This window comes from Choristoneura fumiferana, chromosome Z (assembly GCF_025370935.1).
Source record: "Choristoneura fumiferana chromosome Z, NRCan_CFum_1, whole genome shotgun sequence".
Taxonomy (NCBI): domain Eukaryota; kingdom Metazoa; phylum Arthropoda; class Insecta; order Lepidoptera; family Tortricidae; genus Choristoneura; species Choristoneura fumiferana.
Window position 1 is genome coordinate 31166312 of NC_133472.1, and position 19901 is coordinate 31186212.

Here is a 19901-nt window from a genome sequence, read left to right on the forward strand (position 1 = left end):
TGATTTCAGGTAGCAAACCCGGTGATGATCACACCAGCCAACAGCGTTCACATACTATGGCTGGTGCCGCAATACGTCGTGATGACGATGGGAGAGGTGATGTTCTCGGTGACTGGGCTCGAATTCTCCTTCACCCAGGCACCGACGAGCATGAAATCAGTATTACAGTCCGTTTGGCTGCTCACTGTAGCTTTCGGCAACTTGATAGTAGTATTAATTGTGGAAGGGAACTTCTTGGACGCGCAGGTATGATTATTTGATGCAATTTCATTAGCTAATGATTGGCTTAGGTACTTTAAAAGAGTTCAGGTGCTCAATATCTTTAAAGTCGCACTCGTGAATATAACATTCGGAAAATGTTTATATATCTGTGTGTGTATTGCTGGTTATATTTAATTTATATTTCTCGAGTAAATTAATTACAGCGCTGCAGCGGTACCCAATATTTGCAAACGCAGATTTTAGTTTTTAGTTTTTGTATGATATTTTTAAAAAGGTTCCAGAATCGGGTCCTTGCTCTAATGTTTCGATTCCTCGCTAAGACAGATTCTAGAGAAAACTAGGTACTTACTCGAAATCTTTTGCTGAACATTTAGGTTCTTTGTGTTGTCGAAACCTTATGTTTAAGCCAGTGTAGTGTATGTGTATGTGTATAGTCCTATCTAGACTCTATCCTAGTCCATCTTCCATCTTCTTTATTCTCATTTGACGACATTATTCCTTGTACCCAGTGGAAGGAGTTCTTCCTGTTCGCGGGTCTGATGCTGATCGACATGCTGATATTTACTTCGATGGCATTCCGGTACAAGTACGCGCGGCCCCGCTCTAGTACCGAAGACCTGGCTGTCGAGGAGATCAGGATGCCCGAGAAAACGTTACCGATCAAAGATATTGATTGATCCTTGTGAAGATTCTGTATATATGTGTATAAAATATTATTAAATTTTTTTGTTAACGGACCCCATTGTTTCATTTCCAGAAAATACTGCACGGGGAGGTAGCTATGCATATGCATATTACACGCTTTTGACAATGTCACACAGTTTATTTGTAAATGTACTAACACAAATAACGTTTAAAATTCCTTAGGTGAGTCAAAGATCCGAAGACAATGGTGGATTATACACGGCAAAGTTTAGTTTGCGCATCTGGGACTGCGTCAAAGAATAAAATAACTTATATAAGGCTGCCGACCGGAGCGGAGCGACTCAGCGGAGAGCGGGGAAGCGTTGAAGCTCCGAGAAATCCGCGAATGGAAAAACAGTCCGCAACTCCGCTCCGCTACACTTTTTCGCCCCGCTCCGCTGTCTAGCACCTCGCCGCCGTAACTCCGCTGATCCGCTCCGCATTCGTTTTTTGCTCCACTCCGCAATAGTTTCTCCGCTATAAAATATCTCCGCGCCTAAGGAAAGACAGTCTGAAACTCCGCCCTGTATTATGCCCTCTGTTGGCTTTTTTTTATTCTCCCGCCATATTGAAATAATATAGACCCTACGCCGACAGTAATGACGAATCTAATGATTATGTTATAATCCGTCTAGCCGTTTAGGCTACAGAGAGGGCTAAAGAAATACACGTACATACATACGCTCGAAAAACATTACCCTCCCTCGTGCAGTCGGGTAAAATGTTATTGAATCTTTGAAATGGATTAAGGAAATTTTAGGAACTATTTAATGGCCTCCATTTCATTATAACGACCTATATATGTAACTACATAATGAGTTTCTAGTGTAAATACTTGATAGACCGATAGCTCCATTTTATGTTTATCTATCTACATATTATAATGTACCTGGTTAGGAACTCTAAATAAATGTAACCCGAAATTATACTTCATAAAAATCACGCACTAGCATGAAAACCTCTTGTAAACCAGAATGTGCCGAGTTAAATGGCGTGAACACATCATACAATTGGTTTTGGGTAATTTGTGTGTTGTTCCCATCGAGCCGCGGGCAAGGGGCGCACGCGCAACCCTCACCGTCCCGGGATAAACGGGAGCAATGCTTCTAAAACTTTCTTATAATCTCTGCCCCCATAGACATGTTCTACCCTGGGCGTTTTCACAGAGATTATAAAACCACGGTAGGTCGATTTTTCATCCACAAAAACCCCTACATACCAAATTTCATCGAAATCGTTGGAGCCGATTCAGAGATTCTATACAAGATTTACATACACAAAAATTGCTCGTTTGAAGGTATTAGTAGATAGATGTCAGTTTAAGTAAATAATATCGTAAAAGATTATCACTTATTTACGATTGTTTTTTTGTTTTTTTTTTTGACAGCAATATGGGAATCACTTAGGCCTGTGATTGACTATGCAACCATTCGGAGTGATGTTGTTCCTGAAAATTTGAAAGTGATGACTAACAAAGTAGGTATTGCATCAGATATACTCGTACCTAACTTAACCTTCTCTCATTCCTAGCGTTGCCTAAAGAACATGTTCGGTGCTCTGCTCGCTAAAGTTTTTAAAAGAGATAATACAATTACAATTTTGGGAGTGCCGCTGTGGCCCCCTGCCCCCTCTTTTTTCGTTTTTCTACTTTTCGAGGTAAATTTACAATAGGTACCCGTCTTCCTGAATGAATGGTACCTACCTCGTTACATGAGTTATAACGATATAAGACTAAGATACTATTAAAATATAGATTTTTAATGAGCTTAAAGATTCAGAATAATAAAAGTATAAACTACAATAACAAGAGACTGTACAATCATAATGTGTTGCTAAATTTCGTGTGAACGTATCACAAAGTTTGAAAAACTGTGTCATCAAATATAATGAAAGAGCCTGCAGACGACTAGTTGATAATTGCGTATAATAAATGCTCTAAAACAACAAACAGAAACAAAATACGGGTTGGGGTTGAGCATTTTTTATGCTATTATTGATATGAACGTACTTAGGTAGTAGGGTAAGTACCTACTTGTTTGAGTAAGTTTCAACTTACTGATTACGTAGGTTACTGATTACCTACCTACATACATACTTATTTAGAAAGCAGAAAGCCTCTATGGTATTTTATGCCAGTACCCATTTAATAGGTATTAATTTACCATTATATGAACTACAGTAATAACTCTGCTACCTTCCGTCTACCACAGCAACGTCTGTGCGATACATATAATAAGTATTAAGAAGATCATGACATGACGAGTCCAGGAGGTATCACCACAATTCACCGTAGATCATTATTTTGTCTATCTACACAAATACTCGAACATGATAGATGAAATGCAGTTAACACTAGTAGTAATATAATTTCTTTACTAAAAATTTCAATTGATGAACTAGATTTCTACATAAGTACCTACCTATTATAAAAAATAAACATCATGAGACGATTGACTCCAATCCAAACCTGTACTCTGTACTTAAGATAATTTTGCTTACCGTACTTCGGTGAGACTTGTGTCGATAATTCACTATAATTTCGCTCAAATGAGCCTGCGGAGGATAAAAAAGTTCATTTCGAGAACAGGTCGGTTGCCGGTCGTTGAGCAGGAATCGACTAAAAAAAGCTTGTAATTAAATCAAACATGGGGCTCGATTTAAAATCCACGAATTTTAATGACAGTGTTCGTATCTATGTAGTTCATGACACGGATTAATTAATTGTCAGAAAAACAGTTTTTGCGAAGGCGTCGGTACATGTTCCAGGCACTTTGAACCGCGCGCGCGCGCGCGTGGCGGACACGCGGCGCCGCCCGCGCCGGACCACGTGCACCCACTCGCCGGATAATCCCGACCAGACCATATGCACGCAAATAAATAAATTAACCAAATCCAACCGAATCAAACCGAACTTGGCTTGGGTAAGACTTTATAAGACTCATGTGAAAATTAACTGGGGAGTGTTTGCTTTAAATGGCTGCATTAAAATGTCAATCAGATTTTGTAGCTTAAAAGTATGTTGTTTGGTAGGACCTATTGTGATTGCTTTCCCATGCGACGTTTTTAACCACAGATTTTTTATTTAAACTAATTGAACAAACAACTGTATGATTACCTTTCTCGGTGATAGGTAAGAGGGAGTTTTCCGTGGTAGCCTAATTAAAGGTTAAACGACAGAGTCGTTCAACGCCGTATGGATTGAACCTACCCTTTTTCTTGTGGAAAGTTTTGGGTTCAATACTGACCTTGCACCTAGAACAAGAAAATCAATCAGGTAAATATATATTCTGCGTACACCACATATTTGACTACCCATTCCCGGAATGATATACCTATTATATCGAGTAACAGCAGATACCTACTTAAGTACAAGTTTGTTCCAAATAGGTATGAAAAGCTCCATTCCACAGACCGTGGTAACATCCGTCAGAGCAATCAACAGTGTTGTCAACCGTGAACTCAGTTGTGCACACATGCGTTCAACAACACTCAGAATCTGTATCGCACATTCAACAAGAGATCTCACGCGTCCATGAAGTATGCCGAGGGGGCGGGGCGCGCGTGGCGGCGCGTGGCGCAAGCGCAGCCGCGACAAATCAATTACTAACCCGGGCTGGGCACGACTTCCGAAATTACCTACAAATTATATCCCTTGCCAAAATTGCCTACTAATTAATAGGTGCAGATCGTTTTGACCCCTTTAACTGCGACATAAATATGATGAAACAGTGTTCCGTTGTGTGTATTTTAGACATTAACAAGCTGTTCTCGTTTCGCTTGAATTTAAAAAAAAAATCTCACGATAATTATTTAGTTAATAGAGAAGAAACTAGGATCACTATTTCGAAAATACAAACTGAGACATGGATGCACAGAAAAACCAGAAAAAGAGGCCAGCACTGAATCGAGCAATCCGTGCTGCGTGCTATAGCCCCTACACCACTGCTGGACAGTTTTTCCTATTCATACATATCTCAGGTTGCTTATTTCTACTATGCAACTTAAGCAGCAGCAGTGAGATATGTATGCATAGGAAAAATTCGTGTCTAGATTCCTGTCCAGCAGTGGTGTAAGGGTTATAGCACGCAGCACGGATTGCTGAGGACCTGGGTTCGATTCCCAGTGCTGGTCTTTTTTTCTGGTTTTTCTGTGCATCCATGTCGCAGTTTGTATTTTCGATATGGTTTCACGGGATACCCGTAACAGTAACAAATTTGGAGTTGAAACAAAAATACAAAAAGACTCCAAAAAACCAATCATAATAGGATCACTATTGTTACTTACGTAATGTCTTCCTGCTCCAATTTAAAACTACCTAACAGTCGTGTAGCAAAGTGGTTCTTTTTCCCAATCCGCACTGGGTCCGCGTGGGAACTACAGCCCAATCCCTCTCGTTCTGTGAGGAGCACTGTGCCCTGCAGTGGGACATCTTTGTCGAATGTTTTCATAGAAAATGTTAAAGCGACATATCATTAAATAAATAAATAAATAAATATCATGGGACACTTGACACCAATTGGCCTAGTCCCAAACCAAGCAAAGCTTGTACTATGGATACTAGGCAACGGATAAACATAATTATATAGATTAATACATACTTAAATACATATTAAACATCCAAGACCCGAGAACAAACATTCGTGTTATTCACACAAATATCTGCCCCGGCCGGGAATCGAACCCGGGACCTCAAGCTTCGTAGTCAGGTTCTCCAACCACTTGGCCATCCGGTCATCTGACTGATTTCATTGACTGATAAGAAAAAACTGATTTCATTGACTGATAAGAAAACTATAATGACTAATGACTCAGTGACATAGCGAAAAGTGCACTTCACGGGAATTGAGCTTTGAAGAGGAAATGTTTTAATAGATTGATTATTTTTATTTAAAAACCATTCGAAATTACTAATTGAAAAATATTAAATCTTTCAAAATTGTAGGTACTGCCCCACGAGTGGCTTAATGAACATTTATTAAAATACATATGAAAATCAACAAAATCAAAAAATGGAACATATTTCTCGAATGCTACGAAGGATTTATATTTCCCTCAAGAGTTTTTCCCATTAAACACAAACCGGCGTCATTGAAGTGTATTTCATGGCAGAGCTGTCAAAAACACAATCGCGTCCACCAATGGGAAAGTCTGCTGGGTATCGATCCATAGCGCCGCCTCCCTGGAACACCAGCTCTGTGGAAAAGACGGTAACCAAATAATAATTAAAAAAACCGTGGTGGCCCAGTGGTTTGGCCTATGGCCTCTCGAGCAGAAAGCCATGTTTTCAAAGCTCGAGCGCGCACCTGGAGTTTTTCGAAATTCATGTGCTAAATTTTATTGGTAATTTGCCACGAGCTTTACGATGAAGGAAATCATCGTGAGGAAACCTGTACAATCTGTAAAGAAAATCAATGGTGTGTATGTAGTATTATACTACCTTAAGTTTTTTAAATTTTGGAAATAAAAAGGTTTATCCTTCACATATCTAATAAAGAGGACACGATTCAGATAGTTTAAAAAAATGTCCCAAAAAATTCAGTTGTGTGACGTTTTTTTCATACACTCAGTATGGGCGTCACGATGGTCCGCGCGTGGACCACCTGTCGACAATGAGTGGACGCCGAAAGTCGAGGCGGTGCTGGTCGGCTGCCGGGCGCAAGCACTAAATGAGCTGTATCCTTAAGAATAGAAGCTGAACGGAAATACAGCCTTCATAATTTTAACAAAGTTGGTAGGTAAATAGGTATCTACTTCTTATACCTTTTAATAATGTGGATCTCATACTTAAGCATGGTGAGAGAGGAAATGAAGCCTAGATTAGAACCTATTCCCGTAGTTGAGGTCGAAGTAGTCGACGGATGCGTCTATGAGACAAGCTGTCTTTTCCGGAAGACCCGATTTAAAAAAAAACGACCAAGAGCATGTCGGACACGCCTAAGATAGGGTTCCGTAGCCGTTACAAAAAATCAATTTATATTTTTCTAAGGATTTCATATTTTACCCGTGTGGTGTGGGGTTAGAATTATACCTCTCCATTTCTTCCGTGGATGTCGTAAGAGGCGACTGAGGTAGGTTTAGGTATACCGTAGGCTAGAAACCTGCTGTCACTATTGTACCGTTTTTGTCAAACCTAAAACCTAACTAAAATTGCTAAAAGTGGCTCCGAAGCGGTAACGTTTCGTGTGCTCTGCCTACACCATTTGGGAAAAAAGGCGTGATGTTTGTGTGTGTTTCATATTTTGTACGGAATTTTCCAAGTTTAGGTGTAGTAATTATTCTCGAGCAAACTTAGCCGTTACAGTTTTCCTTGTAAATTTGACATACTTACTATATACCAGTGCCTATGTGCGGTGATAAAAAATAATTCACTAGTATTGCATAATGTCAAAAAAGTCAAATCTAACATTGAATATAACGGGCCACGCCTGTATTTGCAGACCAGAGGCCGTATGTATTGTTTTGTCTAACTAACCGATCACATTCATCATCTCTCTCTCTACCCTCGTCTTATAAGTCTTAAATACCTTGTGATTGTGATAGAAATAAATGGTGAAAATGATTTTCATTCCAAGTGCGTTAGACCTCTGGCATGACCGACATACATCTCAAATTTGTTACTAGTACTTACGGCTTAATAGTTCGTAGAATGGGAAAGATGAGGGAAAAAGGGTTAAGTAACAATATAATTATTCAAACAGAAATTTTTGTTAAAATAAATTAAATTATCAGTATATTATCACTTACATACGTTTGCTCTACAATCGTGGTAAACTCCGCCCATTCTGTCTAAGCTTACAATAGCAACACCCTCTTTAGGGGTGGCGGCGACAATGACCATCACACGCAAATCAACTTTATATGTTAGATCGTAAGCGCTGAAGTCACTTTAACGGTTTAGCAACCCCCTATCCGCCAAATGACAGAAGAGCCACCCCTTGTACTATAAAATAATGTTCTCGTTTAGTACGGGCTCACACCGATTCTGTACCGTCGCAGTCAGTGCTTCCCGGATAGTCCCATCAGTGAATGTCTCACATAGTGTTTATAATTTAAATTATGTCAGGAACGAGGACCCAGATCGCGGACTCATCAACTTCTCCACCGCTAAGGTAGGTCTACAGTATTTCTAAAAACCAATATAGCTTACCTACATATCCATATATCTATATCTGTATGCAGCTTTTGTTCTCTTCTCTGTCTTCTTTGTTTTAGATTATATCAGCTAGGTAGGTACTTACTTATTGATTATGTTTTAGTAGAGGGATGAGTAATTTCGTAAGAGCAATATGAATAGTGTTTTGACTTTTTTTGTTTCGTGCAGAACTTAGGTAGGTAGGTACATTTATAATATTTTTTAATATTCCTTATTTCATTTTCGTGACATGTAGATATTTAGATGTTGATGTTTTACTAAAAATACAGCAAGCCCTTGTTTTTCGATTTTTTAATACATGAATATTGAATGTATAGAAATACTAAATATTCAATTGAACTACCCACATGAAACAAACGACGATGTTTGTTGGAGCCGTGGTGGCCTAGTGGTTTGACCTATCGCCTCTCAAGCAGAGGGTCGTGGGTTCGAACCCCGGCTCGCACCTCTGAGTTTTTCGAAATTCATGTGCGGAATTACATTTGAAATTTACCACGAGCTTTGCGGTCAAGGAAAACATCGTGAGGAAACCTGCACAAACCTGCGAAGCGATTCAATGGTGCGAGCGAAGTTCCCAATCCGCACTGGGCCCGCGTGGGAACTATGGCCCAAGCCCTCTTGATCTGAGAGGAGGCCTGTGCCCATCAGTGGGACGTATATAGGCTGGGATGATGATGATGATGATGACCCACATGAAACGTACTCAATACTTTCATCATTGTCGAGTCAAGAAAGGCGGAAAAAGCGTCGAAGTAGAAAATAGTTATTTGTGCAACAAGAGAGCAAAGTTGTTTTTTGTTGCGAGTGTTGATTTTGAATCCCGAGTAAGCGAAGGATTCTATAATTGAATCACGAGCGTTAGCGAGTGATTCTAGGTTAGAATCCTGAGATCAGCAAGGGATTGAAATACACGAGATGCAAAAAAACTTTGGTCTCGTGTGACACATACAATTTTTCACCTCAGCAGCGAGAACATAATTTAAATGTAACATAAGAATAAAACCACATATACCTACCTGTTTACAAAACAAGCACATTTTTTTAAAATAGAATCCGATTATTATCAAATATAATAATTACATTTAAAACCATAAAAAGAGTCCAGTAGCTACAATACAAATCGCATACTCATAACATGCAATCTTAACTTCTTGTACTAATGTCACACTTATTTTTTTAATACTGCAAAAAGCCTCATCTCGGGGTAATTGAAAAGGTTGAACAATTAAACCTTTAAATATGATTTTTATTAAGATTTCTATTACATAAACATAAATAGATTTGTTAAAAAATCATTCAATTTAACACATAATGATTATAAATACTGTAGAGGCAGTATATGGAATTCTTTTATAAAAAAAACAAGAGAAGCGGCTTTCGTGCAACGAGGTTGCATACTTTATTAAAAGATCGGGAAAATTTACATTTTGGAAATATTTCGATATATTTTTAATACCAAAAATTTAATTTAAGTTTGTAATCGACAAATTTGATCCTATCTCTTGCTTTTTTCGAGTTGAAGTGAAATGACAGATCAAAGTAAAGTTCAAATATTTGGAATTCAGTGAGTAGACCCAACACTGTACTCAGCATTTAAAAAAAATAATTAAAAAGTTACTTTGTCTCACGGAGTGAGCAAAATGCGATTTTGCTCACTGATATCTCATAGCAAAACCTGCCTGTTTGAGGTGCTGAGGTGAAAATATTATTTAAATTATCGAGTAACTAGCTTTTGCCCGCGGTTATGGTTCATGAAAATTGCGCTTTAAAGTTGATTATTTCGTCACTGAATCGAAAAATTGTTTTAGCAACCCCGCAATGGGTTTAAAAGACCTATATACGAGTACAACAATACCCCACACTATAGGGTTAGTCGTAAAAAAAAAAAACACTCCCACTTTACGTCTATGGGAGGGAATCGTAAAATTTTTTTTTTAGTTTTTTATTCTACCACTTCGTCGGCGTGACTGATATGTATATTCATGCCAAATTACAGCTTTCTATAATAGTACTAACAGTCTCTGAGCTTAAGCGCGGACAGACAGACAGACAGACAGACGGACAGACATGGCGAAACTATAGAGTTCCTAGTTGACTACGGAACCCTAAAAATGATTTCATAAAAAAGGCCGCCGATTCGTCCATTTTTTAAATGACAACCGTAAAAATACCATTGTGTATTGCCAGTATTGCCACATACCCACCGAATGGCAGGGGATTGAGTTACGAGATCTGACACTTTAGCCGACGAACTGGATCTCAAGACTTATTTCAAAACGTGTAGTGACTCCCGTCGCGTGGACTACTCGGGCATGAAGTTCGCGTACGCAGACGGCTCCGACGACGAGACGCCGCTGAGTGCGGAACTGCCGTCCTGCGTGTACGCGGCGGCGCGCAGCCGGCTGCAGCTACCACTAGCCGCTTACGTCCACCAACACACGCGCCAACTGCATTCAGGTGCGTCTCTACCATGCCAGTCTCATTTAAAGCTTGAAGGTGACAACGGCGGCGGAGCGGTGAGGCGCGGCGCGAATGCGATACCCCTTGTAAAATTCGAGCTAACATTGATAGGGCTCCGTCATATTCTATATACGGCGCGGGAAATAAACGTGGGACTGACTGTATTCTATGCGGACTTAAAACCGGCACCCGCGCCGCGCCGCACTGCTCCGCCACCGCTGTCAGTGCGTCCACAGAATTAATAAGAGGACACAATTAATGATATCGTTTGTCTTTTCTTTCCGAATCTATGTCGCAACTTATACCTCTCCTTGCCATTAATGCGCATACTTTTTAGAATTGTCATAGATTTTTGACGACCGGATAGCCTAGTGGTTATAAATATAATAGACTTGACTACGAAGCTTGAGGTCTCGCGTTCGATCATATCGTGTTTGTTCTCGAGTCTTCAGTCTATTTTAATTTTAGTACGTTTAGCCGTTGCCTAATAGGTACCCATATAACACAAGTTTTGCTTACTTTGGGTTAAATGGTATTAAGAGTCCCGTGATATTTATTTTATTAAATTACCTACAGTATCACCACCAAACGTAGGTAAGTAATCAGTTTATTAGGTACCTACAATCGCTACTAGATGTAAGACAATTATTGACCACACAAACTCAACTTTAAACGATGATTCCCTACAAACTGAGCCGAAAAATAATATACCTACCAATACCTACCTACATAAACAAAAGAACTTCCACTTTGGCTATTGCAAATTTTTCAAACATTAATTTTGTAACCAAATAAGTAAATTATGCAATACGCAAAGGTTTGAAAAGGTGCGTCAATTTAAAAACTTAACCCCGATTCTTATAGTGAAGACTTTTTTTATTTTATTCTATGCATCAATGAGATTTACACTATACTCTATTTGTTCTAAGATGATTCAAATGACACATGATTTATGTACCTTTGTGAGACGGTAACAATTTTTTTATTTTTTCCAACAGATATAATGCTTGAAAAAATGGAATCCTATTAAAACTGCTGATTGTTCGAATATTTGAACTCAAATTTGCTAACAAATTGTTAAGTTACTGCGTAGGCACTGTGTTATATTACCTTAATAAACGCCCTATATAAATCTTTAATAAACGCCCTTACAATGCTGTTTCAATAGGCCGCAATTGCTAGTAGACCCGGAGATGGTTACACAAAATATTAGATCATTTGTACCAGTATGGCGGTTCTTCAGGGGTCTAATTAAGTAATGTCAAATAACCCTCCTTCTTTAAAAAATGCAAAAATTAGCCTCGAGCCAATGGTTGAATTTTTTTTTATTAATGTATTCGCGTCGGTATGGCGGGCTGTAGTAAGTCACACCGGAGAAATGTGGCATTACGCTACCACCTACATCTTTTTTTATCGACTATCGGAAATACAAGCATTTTTGTGGAACAAATCGTTCGATTTTCGTTATTTATCCGACACGTTCTATTAACGCCCACGCGATTGGGCCGCCGGTACCAGCGCTATGACCATCATTTTCTTTTTGTCATTCCGTAATAAGACCCCTGAAGAACTGCCATACTGGTACAAATGATCTAATATTTTGTGTCACCATCTCCGGGTCTATAATAACAATAATATTTATTTCAAAACTCAAGGCTTCATATTAACAAGACAACAATATTTTAAATTACATAATCAATATCAAAATAAAGTAATTACATGTCAGAGTTAGTAGTTAGTATATAGTTTCCTTACGTCTAGTGTTAGTATGCATTACTGCCTAATTATATGAAGCGCACTGCAGTGGTTGAGATAGGTACACTCCATCCAACCTGCCGGCAAACATTGCTAGGATGCTGTTGGCGCTGGCCGTCACCCTGCAAAGCAGTGAGGCAGCTCTTTTGCGCATGATGGCAGAGAAACTATCCACGCGCGCCTCCGCGAACGTTGCTGACGCACTGCGTAGCGAGGCAGCCCCAGGCCCCATCAGCATCCCAAATGCATTATTATAATATTGGACTCGCAAGGCGCTGTACTGTTTCTGCGTGTAGTTCACCCACAGGCTACTTGTATAGAAACCTATAGAGCTGAGGGTTATCGGTAAAAATAAAAGCGGTAAAATAAACGAACTTATTATTAATTTGCAAGATTGTTCGTCAGAGTCGGAAAGTGGCACTCCAAGTGTTAAATAAATTATATTTTAAAATTCAAATAAAACTTTCAGTTCGATAGCGTTACGTTTAAACTAACAAATAATGCTATCTATTGCCACTTTTAGCACTAAGCACCATCAGCCAAATATGTGGGTCTACCACCCTAAAGTTGATATCGTTTGCAATAAAACAATAATGCCAATAGACGTGTCTGTCAACTTGAAAGTTCGACTTTAGCGACATATTCATTTGATTGGAACTTGTTTAAAAATTGATAGATCTCTTATTTGTAGTAATAGTTTGCGTAACGGTAGGAAGGACTCTAGTTCCATCAGTTTGGCATTTGTCATTTGAATCATGTTAGAACAAATAGAATATACCAACGTAAAGACACAAAACGAGAATGTTTTAAATTAATAGCAGTTGTAGTAAATTAGTAGCCTAACTTAGGTTAGTTGTCAGAACTGAACTGTAAACGTTTTTATAGATATTCAAGAACAATGCAGTCACGCCTCACGTATTTGACGCGATACACTTTGACCATCTATTTACTCGTATATATACTTATTGCAAAAATATTTCCACTACGATAAAAAATCTGGAAAACATTTAGATTGGTCTTCAGTCAAAGTAACTCGAACTTCAGTCAAATTATACCAGTTTAACCTGTCAGTTGTTCCCCAGAGGTGCTGCTAGAGGCGTCAGTGGAGCCTGAGTACCAGTGCGGCGGCTCGCCGTACCGCGTGCAGCGCGCGGCAGCCAACGTGCGCGAGCGCCGACGGATGCTGAGGTCCGGCCCCAATGGGTAGCCTTTGTTTGCACAAATTATGTTCACGCTTTGTATTGAAGTAACGCTTTTTTCGAATGATAAGCCTGTAAACGGGTTAATCAAATTTTGCCGAAGTAAGAATAAGAATGGTTTATTTGGTTTTTTGGTTTAAGTGTTGTTATTCTGTCGCGTCACTTAGGAGACAATAGTGATGAGATGATACACTTGCTTAGAAAATTTGCAATGTACTACAACATGCTTAAGAGATAGCCAAGAAGAAATTGCCTTGAAACTGTCACAACTCCCAACTTTTAGTTGATTTCTATCCCATAAAATTATACTATTAATAGTGACTCAGCCCAGGAGACATTACCATCAACAAGGAACACTATTGTTAGTGTAGTGTTGATTGGCCGAAATACCATATATAGTCACTTAGGCCCGCGCCGACCTTAGCCTTTGATCGGGTTGGAGCCAGGATGTTTCGCCGCTCAAAAGTCGCGATAAAAATTTGGTACCCCGTGATTTTGGTGCTCCTCTCTAGCTAGGCCCTGGGGCGGCCGCTCTACTTGCTCTACCCTCAGGAAAGCTCTGATTCGGCTTACTTTGTTGAGGTCTAGTTAAAATAAAATGAATAGGTATAGGTACCTACTTGATTATGGTCCTGCAATAAAATTTGACGTTAAATCGCAAAAAAATATATATTTGAACCTCTGTCTTTCCGACTCAGATATTTTTGATTCAGTCCTGCTTAACGTTACTGTTTTTGATGCAATTTATAATTTTCTTTTAAATTTAGTTTTGATTTGCTGTCTGCTATTAAATTTTTTAACATAGATTTCATCACCTTATGTACCTAGCTAGCTAGTCCGTGTGAAAAAAAGCCTAGAATTTCCAGTGAATGTAAATTAGGATAACTCTTAATAACTACTATGGTATGAGCTTATTCCGAAAGTTTAGCCAACTTGTAATTTTACAAGATATTTCAGTATGGATTTTAAATTTAACGTTTATTGATGTTCTTTTTCAACAGTCAATTATTTATTTCAAATTATCGCGTTTGGGCACGCACCCCAATGCGAAAGTTTGGTATTTAGGTACGTTGTATGTGTGTAGCGGATTTGGATACAATTTAGTGTGTAGCTAGATTTAGCGAATAACACGCCTAGAGATACCTAAGTATGAAATTTACACAAATATTTGTCATGCAACGTGACAGCCCAATAATTTTTGCCAATGCGCTCAGGATTCTAAATTTCCGGGAATTGCAATTGAACTGCCAGACCCAGTAGTTCATGCGAGCCGTGAAGTCACGGGTAAAGGCTATAGTAATAAATATTGCTAAAATGTGTGTGTGTCGTTGTGTCTTTAGCAGTATAAACTCGGCGTTCGACGAGCTGCGCGTGCACGTGCCGACGTTCCCCTACGAGAAGCGTCTTAGCAAGATCGACACGCTACGGCTTGCTATTGCCTACATCGCTCTACTCAGGGAGGTTCGTATATAATATTTTTTTGCAAAAAAAAAAACCTTTTTTTCATACTAGCTTTTTTTGCTGACTGTGTTTTTTGATGAGTGTATCTGCATTGTCATGGAAACTAAATATCTGTACCAAAATATAAGTCGAATGCCTACTTATTAAAAAGTATAACTTTAGTTTTATTATCTCACTGCCTCGCTAAGGCTGGCTGTCTCTTTCAAAATCAGCGTGGAAAAATGCTTTTTCCCTTAAACGAATGGCAAAAGTTTTTGAAATTCGAATATGAACGGCCCTATACTACGAAGTGCAAAATTCTAACATCGTAGGTATGTTACCGTCCCGCTGACGCTGGTATTTAATACGAGAGTGAAAAGGACGGTAGGTACGATACGAACTTCGATTTTCAAATTTCGTAGTAGCCGCCCTGAAGGTCATCCGATTTTTTTTCGAGTAGAAAAGAAAGCATGTTCACGTACGCAAAGCATTGTACCATCCACGTTTATATTTTAAAAATAAACCATAATTATGTAAGCGTTCAATATGCATTTTGGCGAAGTGTGATTTACACATAACATGAGGTAAATATTTAGGTAAGTAGTCAAGTTATTGACTGTTCTGAGAGTTGGTTCTAGTTTTGCTTACATACTCGTAAGTAGACCTACTTAAACCTGAGCTTCTTGGTCAATTCTAATCAACCGAAGCACTCAAACTACTGCGAAATTCGAAAATAGATGTTCGTATCGTACCGTCCCTCTCACTTTCGTATTAAGTGATATAAGCGTCAGCGGGACGGCAAGATCAAGATACGATGTTCGAATTTGGCACTTGAAGGGTCGACGGGTCGGAAAGAACATGTCAGTCACCTTTTTTTAAAATTGTCGCAAAGTACTATGACTTACCATTGAATTAAGGATATCTGAAAGCATATATTTCACTTTTAAAGAAATGGTAACCATAGTAATTGTTTGGGATGACTGACTTTCAAACCGCTATAACTCAAAAAGTTGCTTAGGTGACTAGACATGTTCTTTCCGTGGACCCTTCACTTCGTAGTAGGTACCTATAAGACCTTTATACGAAGTTACTTGCAACTCGCTTGATTGAATAAAAAACCGGGCAAGTGCGAGTCGGACCCACGCACCGAGGATTCCGTACACATTTTTTTTATATTTGAGTTATTTTTATAGTTGATTGAATGAAAGGTTAATTGCAGTTTACGATTTATAACGTATTAAAAAAACTACTTACTAGATCTCGTTCAAACCAATTTTCGGTGGAAGTTTGCATGGTAATGTACATCATATATTTTTTTTAGTTTTATCATTCTCTTATTTTAGAAGTTACAGGGGGGGGACACACATTTTACCACTTTGGAAGTATCTCTCGCGCAAACTATTCACTTTAGAAAAAAATGTATACTAGAAACTTCAATACCATTTTTGAAGACCTATCCATAGATACCTACCCCACACGTATGGGTTTGATGGAAAAAAATTCGAGTTTCAGTTCTAAGTATGGGGAACACCCAAAATTACTACGGAACCCTAAAAATGCTTATTCTTTTTCACAGGTATTGGATGCCGATTATGATCCATTGACTTATGTGGAAAAATGTTTACGTGGCGAAATCAAGGCAGATAGAGCGCACTGGAACACAAGCGGTATGTTTACCTGCTTGAATCACCAAAAATATGTCGGATAAGGCTCGAAGAGACAGTTTATATTATGTAGAGTTAGAGCCCCCGCAGACCGCACATTCTATATGCCGATATAGGTAGTTTAGTTGGGCTCTTAGGCCCACTTGCAGGAAACACATAAATCTCGAGTTAGCGTTAAGCTCAGTTTAGTAGTTTCAAATTGTATGGAACTGTCAAGCTTTAAGCCTGGATTAACTACTAAATCTAGATTTATTTTTTCCTGCATGACGGCCTTAATCAGTATATTCATATTTTATTCATATTCATTTATTTGGCCAAGTAACATCAGTCACATTTAGCAAGTCATTACAACTAATTACATGCATTGCAAACTCTTAATCTAAGTACTTAAACAATTTCAGTACATCAGATTTGGACTTTTCTTTAATCAAGTCCGTGAACTCATTTACTGAATACAGTGGATTTAATTCGAAAAACTGCTTTAATTTGCTCTTAAACCTATTCATATCTAATGAAGTAATTTCCAATGGTATTGAATTATACAAACTTATTTTAAGCGGTAAACCCTGTTTAAATGTTTTTCTTAACTTTGATTTTGGTACATACAATTTTTCTTTATTTCTGGTGTTATACTTGTGTATATCTGACCATTTCTTTAAATTAGTTTTTCTTGGTGAAATTCAATTAGACTAGGTACTAAATAAAAACAAAGATACCACAGTCATTATTCTGTCTTTTGTGAAATACTGTCCCGCTGATGTCTTTCTGTGCAGTCAATTTATAATTCTTAAAGCTTAAAGCTTATAAATAAATATTGTGTGCGCTATCTTGCAAAGTTGCAAAGGTACATATTTATACAGCTTAGATAGAAAGTCTACGGTCTGCGGGGGCTCTAGAGTGGAGTTAGTTTGGAGAGTCATCCATCAGTTTCCTAGCCTAAATTAATTAGAAATGCCTACTAGCCATTATTATTATGTACTATCATTTATTTAAATAGATGATGACTTCATTTGATTTGAGAGTCGCCCTTATATGAATTTTCGGTTTTCAATTTGCAACAGTTCGGAATCACTCAAAATCAAATAAACACCAGGTTAAAGGTCGATAGTGGCCAGACAGCGGGGCATGGGCAAGATGGGCTTCTAAAGGTACAAGTCCGACGGGCTGCAGACCGCAGCCGCAGGCGGCACTGCGGACTGCGACTGCCCGCACTGCAGTCTGTCGCTCGGAATCGAAATGGCTTTCGTAGAGATTCATTACAAACCAGTGGTGCCGCTTGCAGTCTGCGGTTGCAGATTGCGGTCTGCAGCCTGTCTTAAAATTGTACCTTAACACCCGCTATCTTAACATCGGTCTTTCTTTTCAGATTTGACCGCTAGGTTATCCTGGATCAATTGGGAGAATCTGGGAGTAAACCCTCAGCGCCGCAGCGTACTCACATCACTTGCTCTTGGTTCTGATAGTCTACAATACTCTCATAACTAGGGCTACACGGTCGTTCTTGTTTATAAATATTTGGATTTTGTAGTCTTTTGTATGTTTATGGTGGGTTTCTACCTACTAAAAAAATGTTTTCTTCCATATTGTATAAGTATAAATAAATACTTAGGTATTTTTTATAGACGTAGATGTAGGTATTGACTGTTTCCCAGTTTATAATATTGTTCTTAATGTATTAATGTCCAGCGTTATGGGAGAAGTGAGAACCTGAGTAAGGCAGGTTGTTAAATGTGTAGTTAAGCCACTAGAATAAATACTGAAGCAAAACTCGTATACGGACTCGTAAACGTATCTTACCTATTAGAGTTTTGCTTCTAATTTATAATCTTAATTTTATGTTCACAAATCACACCTAGGTTGAGTGTAACGTTGTGAAGTTTTTTGTTGCTTTAAAACAAATAAAATAGTGTTGATTGAGTTGGCGAACAAGTGACGTCATATGTTGCTATTTCCATTCAAACTCTATGGGAGAATACGAATACGGTATTTGACAACTCCTGATTTTGCCATATCTTAATATTATTATGAAAATATAGATAAACAGATAGTGTTTAGCAAAGAGAAAAATTAAATCGGTTGAAAATTGGATTTATAGTGATTTTTTGAAAAATCTATATACCTGTATCTTTCTCAAACGCTTTTCTCTATGCAGCAAGTATGGCGGTACTGGCGTGTGACGTCACATGCCAGTATGTCTTTTTCTGTCTAATCTTGAATTTCAAACCTTTATAACTTTGTTATTTGTAAAGGTAGCTTAAAAATTGTTTTTTCTATTCGATAACATGCATTGTGTGGTTTTAATTTATAAAACATATACAAAATAGTCAAATACCGTATTGTGTTTTGACAGCTCATAAAAAGTACGTCAGTTGATTGGTGGAGTCAACATCCCGATTGTGACAATCAGCAAAACAAGTAGGTTAATAAGAACGGTAAGGCACGACGTAGACGCATGGTTCGACGACTAGATACGTTCAGCAGAAAAACTTTAACAAAATGACTGTTTATTGATTGTAATTTTGTGCTTCAATATGCATTTTCAGAGTTGGTAAAGTGTAATAAATGTGAAGAAAATTTAGTTCCTATGATCTAGTCAACAAGAACTTATTGCTCAGTCAAAAATCTGTGAATTACGTTTTTGTTAAAAAAATGTATCTTTTAGCTATGATTTACGCAATGCACTCGGATTAAACTTATCTAATAGTAGATTTAAATCAGACTTAAAATTGTACTTAAGTAGATAGATACATATGTATTAAGATATGTTGAAAGTGCAATATTATATTTATTTAAAAACATAGGTTAGTCTGCAGTAAAATAAAAATATTTTATTTTTAATTTAAAGATTTTATTTTTGACTTCGACGTCACCTCATTTAGGTATGTAGCCATGTAGGTACAAAGTGGGTTTTGACTATAAAACTAATTATATTTTTAAATGATGTAAAAACATCTGATGTTCATATTTATCCTATGTGTAGCCTTTCATTTATTTTATTACATTTGGAGAAAATAAATTAATGATTCAAAATAAGGGTAAATTTTGATTACTTTCTTAAATCGATGGTCAAGAAGACAAATCGGCCATTCTCATTTTACTGTGCACCTGTCTAATTACGTACTAATTTTTTCCCGCACTTGTGCCACGTTAATTAGACTTGAGTGCACAGATACCTAAATGTAAATAGCAGCCATCCTTTTTCTAGATGTGCACAGTCTCAGTGTCGTTTCGCTTTTGAATGAAAAAAAAAAGCGGTACGGTAATGAGACAGGTGCACGATAATATGAGAGTGACCGAAATACATATGCTACGCATGGTTATTTT

General features: G+C 38.1%; 2 protein-coding genes across 6 annotated transcripts in view; both read left to right on the top strand.

The window, feature by feature from the left end:
• Positions 1-959, top strand: part of LOC141434173 (peptide transporter family 1-like) — a 69944-nt gene extending 68985 nt beyond the window's left edge. For both annotated transcript variants that reach the window (XM_074096531.1, XM_074096529.1), the window contains 2 exons: positions 10-246; positions 732-959. In XM_074096531.1, coding sequence (XP_073952632.1) covers positions 10-246; positions 732-899 — 405 coding nt within the window. In that variant the 3' untranslated portion in view covers positions 900-959. The remainder of the gene's footprint in view (positions 1-9; positions 247-731) is intronic.
• A 6928-nt stretch (positions 960-7887) lies between these two features.
• On the top strand, positions 7888-19895 carry Fer2 (basic helix-loop-helix domain-containing Fer2). 4 transcript variants are annotated; one of them, XM_074103807.1, is made up of 6 exons: positions 7888-8015; positions 10344-10516; positions 13357-13477; positions 14814-14934; positions 16490-16580; positions 17944-19895. In XM_074103807.1, exons 1-6 carry the CDS (start codon positions 7963-7965, stop codon positions 18060-18062), a joined length of 678 nt encoding a protein of 225 aa, XP_073959908.1. In that variant the 5' UTR covers positions 7888-7962; the 3' UTR covers positions 18063-19895. The 4 variants fall into 4 exon arrangements, with proteins under 4 accessions (XP_073959908.1, XP_073959913.1, XP_073959920.1 ...); XM_074103812.1 differs by having other exon boundaries at positions 14817-14934; XM_074103819.1 differs by having other exon boundaries at positions 13357-13462.
• The last annotated feature ends 6 nt before the right edge of the window (positions 19896-19901 follow it).

Excerpts from the sequence above, each read along its gene's own strand:
- Fer2 (XM_074103807.1), top strand. The coding sequence starts at position 7,963 with ATGTCAGGAACGAGGACCCAGATCGCGGACTCATCAACTTCTCCACCG. Across the intron at positions 10,517-13,356 it reads CACGCGCCAACTGCATTCAG|AGGTGCTGCTAGAGGCGTCA; the intron begins GTGCGTCTCTAC and ends GTTGTTCCCCAG. Across the intron at positions 13,478-14,813 it reads CTGAGGTCCGGCCCCAATGG|CAGTATAAACTCGGCGTTCG; the intron begins GTAGCCTTTGTT and ends TTGTGTCTTTAG.